Raw genomic sequence first — 5010 nt, forward strand, 5'->3', positions numbered from 1 at the left:
TGTGTCTCTTATAGCAAAGATCGAATTAGGACGTGTCTTGTACATGTATTTCCTTTCCATTCATCCCAACCACAATTTTTCTACGAGGAGGAAAGGCTTTATAATACTGTACCTTAATTGTTTCTTTTTTAATATCATTAATATGACAATAATAATAATAATGATGATGATGATAATGATAATAATAAAAATGATAAAAACAATAAGAATAATAATAATATTAATGTTTACTTCCATATAGCGCAACAATGCATCAAAAAGATGCTCATAGCGATTTTAAGCTTTAAGGTTAAGAATTAAAAGAAAAAGAAGAAGAAGAAGACATTTACACGCACGTACAGACTGAAAAACAGACAGGCAATTGATTACCTTCTTTCAGTACAGTAAAACGTTTTATCGACACGACGAACGTTTGTTTATTAAAAAAAAAAAAAAAATCCGTAAACGGTCGGAAGTAGGCTAGGAATAGGTTGGGATTCCCCGAGATCGCATTCCCACTGATAGAATACGACTGAAATCAGGAACTGCCTCTCACAATTTTATGTCGGCTATTGTCACATTATAGCTTCTAGAAAACGAACTGTAGGAGTGGAATCATAATTGCTTTTCTTGCATACAATGGCGGACCGTATTACTCAAGAAACTACGCCAGAGTCGGAGGAAATACAGGTAAGCCAGTCGAACTCAGGCACTGTCGCTGATCACTGGGTGTAACTTTATGAGAAGTTATACGTTCTATGCTCATATTACAAGACCATTGTTCTTTGATCATATGATTGTCCTTAATTCTGTTCCGAAAGGAGCCTCGCCACTGCATAATACCATGGACTGGGTAGTAGGTCCATGATGATAGGAAGATATATAGCCATTGTGTGTGTGAACACGTGTGTGTATTTGTTTTTTTTGTTTTGTTTTGTTTCAGCTGTCATTTTACACAATAATAAACAATATCACCGTCATTTGTAGTAGGCCTAAAGTGCATGTAAGATTGAGAAGGGAGAGAGGGATAAGTTTGTATTAACATGAAGTATATATGGATATATCAGTGCAGATAATGTACCGCGTAGATATCACGTTGAAGTGAATGCGTTTCTCGGCTTGAAGTGCTTGCAGCAATGCAATCACAATGAATTCACTTGAGTCACTGCCGAAGTTACTTTCACTCTCATGATCCATTCATCTCCACTCAAAGACCTCAGGGGTGTTTTATAAAGCTAATCGTAAAGTTACGAACGACTTACGAGTTACTGGTGATCAGTTCTTGTGCCTAAATTATGGAAATTCTGATAAGTATAGCACATCAGAACTGATCACCAGTTGCTTGTTAGTTGTTCGTAACTTTACGAACAGCTTTATGAAACAGGGCCCAGGTCATCTACAGAGTTGATTTATTGGGACGTTGATCTTCGCAAACAGTTACATGAAAACAAAATATCTCATTTTGAGTGAAGAGCTACCGTAGTTGCCGAATGTTCTAAAAACATGAGAAGCTGATGATCCCCTTTAATAATAACCATTCCCAGGAAAGAGAGATGGAGAAAAAGGGAGGGAGATAAAGTGAAAGAGGTAAATATGGGTGAGCTGAAGGGAGTGACTGTCGTCCACGAATTATGAATTAATGATCTGTGCAGCTGCATGTAGCAGTTGTGTTTACAAAATCTTTTGTCGGTTTGTGTGTTTAAAGGGATGGTATAATTTTGGTTGAGATGGGGGATTCAGATCTTAACGTCGTAAGAGATATAGTGAAACCGCCTATGACATATGAAAGAGCATACACTGAAAATTCGTTTTGAAATGGCTGATACATGTACATATATCCAAAAACAGAATATGATAAAGTGCTCCTAAGAAAAGGCGGGTCAGAAATTTTGACATAGGACTCTTCATTAACTGTTATGTCTGGATATCTCATCCATTTTGAAATCAATTGTCATCAATTTAAGCTTGAATACCTTTTAGAATTCTATGTTCTTTCCAAGCGGCCTCTCATTGTCTCACAAAAAGGTTGAAAACCTAAAGTTCCATCTCAACCAAAACTATACCAGTGCCCTGTTGCATAAAACCTTTACCGCTGGACTTACCGCTCCTTTCTAGCGGTAAGTCTTCAAATTAGCGGTAAAGCTTATAATCCTTGATGCTGATTGGCTGTGACGCATAATTTTGACGGTAGTTACCATTGAAATTCAACGGTAAGTTTTATGCAACGGGCCACTGCCCTCTAACTGTCTACGTCTTCCATTTCCAGATGCAATCATCGCAATTACCGGGGAAAAGTAATAAGTCACAAGATTAGAATGGTTACGATAAACAATATATATATATATATATATATATATATATATATATATATATATATATATATATATTTCAAATGTATGTATACATATATATATATATATATATATATATATATATATGCATTACTTTATCATGGTTATATAGGTTCTCCTAACAGAATGACGAACTATTGCTTCCTTTTCGCAAATTGTACTTGCTTATGTTAATTTAAGCATCATGACACCCTCGAAATGCAAGAAAGGGTGTTAAATTGCTAATGAACGGTCAAGACAAACAGTCCTTCAGAACATTACACACCTTTCATTTACTTTTCCTATATTTTGGTTCTCTTTTTTTTTCGAGCAGGCAAACATGTCTGTTGGAAAGACACAGGAAAAGAAGAAGAAAAAGAAGAAGAGAGTGAAAGTCACCGTTGGCACTACAGGCGGCTCAGAACTAATTGCAGGCCTCATAGCATTACTTCGAAGCATGGACGATGTTGTAAAGAGTGTCAACTTCAGAGAGATACCCTACAACATCGCCGACATGGAGCAGCTCCAGTTCAGTGACGTGGGTGTGTTCATTCTCTGTCATTCCATCAACAACAGGCGGCTGTCTATCACTGATGTCACAGATGCTCTCTATGATCGATTACTGAGGAGAGCTCGTCGTAAACTAGGTACGAAAATGCCTTTAAAATAATTTTGATGATACTTGGCAGAATGGTACTTAAACTGCTTTTGTATATCTCGTGAGGAAAATAATCCAACTTTCTCCGTACCGAACTATAATCAACCATTTATCTGTAACTCAGATGAAAATGAAAAGAAGAAGTGAAAATGATAAAATCCCTAATTTTATGAAGTTTATTAGGCCAACTTGAAAATAATTTGTTTCACTTGAAATCTACTTTAAAGAAAAAACAACCAAAAGATAACCACAGATAAAGGAACGATACAAGGAAAAGAAAAAAATTCTCCACAGTTTTTCGTTTTGGTAGAATAATGAGTGAGCATGCACAAAGCTTACCTCCTTTAGAAGGCAAGAGGAATGGTATTACCCTAACGGCTAATCATGTAAGTTCCAAATGATTGTGCACTTTTCATAATTATGACACTTGTTGAATCTTATTTATATTTTCTCCATCATCCAGCGACCATAACATGACGGACTGCTATAGTCTTCATATTCATAGCGATATTCAGTCGTCCAAATCTGTTTAAAAAAAAGAAGAAACCCATTAAAAGAAGACCAGGGTGTAAATCAACGATTAAACGAGATTTGATAAACATGACTTTTGTTTGTTTGTTTAGTTGGTTGGTTGTTTTTTTGTTTGTTTGTTTGTTTTTTTGCAAATGATTAGTGAGGTTTTGTCGTTGTGTTGCTAGTAAAAGGTATGTATCTAAATATGCTTGAACGTAGCCTCAAGATCGGCTGCATAAAATCAAATGTACAGGAAAATGCAATGAAAATGTGATGTAATGACAAAATGAAAATAAGCAGATACAGTATTGCCAACCCAACTGAAAATAACGTGAAACTTTACACCGGCACCGTGGAAACTCGAAAGTGCGCAGAATCCATACTGAAGAAAAGGCATGCCTATACATTTATTCGATATTTTAGTTTGTCTATCTAATGTGTGTACTCATTCAGAGCCTGATCATACTTCTGCAATCGAAATAGCATACTAACTATGCGAAAACAGCAGTACCAGCAGCAACAACAGCAACAACTATATGATATCAAAATATCACTTTTCGGATTTTACATTTGATACATTAACTTGGAATAGATAAGAAATGAGGTGAACTAAAGGTTCCGTCAATCAGCACAATATACTTTTATATTAGCCTGATCGCATGCAGTGACACTACGCAAGGCATGCGCCCGCATAGAAGCCGTCTGCATGCAGTAAATAGTAACTTTTCCGGTACAATTTATTGGAAAATTTCTAACGTATTTTAATCAAATACGTATTACAGAGCAAAATTTAGACTTGGCAACAAGGAAAATGACATGAAACAAATATTTTCTGTTTTTGCAGTGTAGAAAATGAATTTGCAAGACCCGCCTCACAAAAAACTAGCCGATCTTTCCAACCATGTACCAATCCACAGTCTCTATTATAATACATGTATACGCGAGTGTACTCTGTGACACTCAAAATCAGGCAGGAAATATTCTTCATTTTCATTTCCTTCTTTTGTTGTTGTTGTTGTTAGGCAAGAGCAAGATGAACATCGTCGCTTACGACTTCAAATCAAATGATCTTCAAGCCGATGCTCTCGCAACCAAATTGGAATCGTTTAAGATCCAGCAGCCAACGGCATGCAGGAAAACGTCGGCTGTGGTGTTTGCCGGACAGTGTGCTTCGTCACCCCCGGAGCTCCCGCAGGATCAGCTCGAAAAACTCCAGAGCAGCTTGCAGGCAGCAGCGTCTCCGCCCTTGCGAGAAAAAGTTGCAGTTTTCTTTAACAACATTCGTCCTACAGTGTCTTGCGGCTCTTCCCGTCATTAGAGTTATTTTATGCGTCCTATATGGCGCATGAATTAAAAAAAAAGAAGAAAGGTGTAGGAGCCTTATTGTTCAATATTGTCGAATCTGTATAAATATACATTTTTCTGCCACCTGATTGCCTGTTTCTGAGGCAATTTGCCTTATAGTTTTGTCCATTATACTTTTTGCTACTGTTTATGACATTGTATGATGGGACTGCATTCTACAAGCCA

The 5010-nt window shown here is 36.8% G+C and overlaps 1 protein-coding gene across 1 annotated transcript; it reads left to right on the plus strand.

The window, feature by feature from the left end:
• The first annotated feature begins 618 nt into the window (after positions 1 to 618).
• Positions 619 to 4798, plus strand: LOC140230218 (uncharacterized). Its single transcript, XM_072310397.1, has 3 exons — positions 619 to 669; positions 2644 to 2956; positions 4503 to 4798. The coding sequence occupies exons 1-3, from the start codon at positions 619 to 621 to the stop codon at positions 4796 to 4798; spliced, it is 660 nt and encodes a 219-aa protein (XP_072166498.1).
• The last annotated feature ends 212 nt before the right edge of the window (positions 4799 to 5010 follow it).

This window comes from Diadema setosum, chromosome 6 (genome assembly GCF_964275005.1).
Source record: "Diadema setosum chromosome 6, eeDiaSeto1, whole genome shotgun sequence".
In the NCBI taxonomy this organism is placed as follows: Eukaryota; Metazoa; Echinodermata; class Echinoidea; order Diadematoida; family Diadematidae; genus Diadema; species Diadema setosum.

Bases quoted from the DNA above. Each gene is read 5' to 3' on its own strand.
- LOC140230218 (XM_072310397.1), top strand. From the start codon at position 619: ATGGCGGACCGTATTACTCAAGAAACTACGCCAGAGTCGGAGGAAATA. The intron at 670-2,643 runs GTAAGCCAGTCG...TTTTTCGAGCAG, and splicing joins CAGAGTCGGAGGAAATACAG to GCAAACATGTCTGTTGGAAA. The intron at 2,957-4,502 runs GTACGAAAATGC...TGTTGTTGTTAG, and splicing joins GAGAGCTCGTCGTAAACTAG to GCAAGAGCAAGATGAACATC.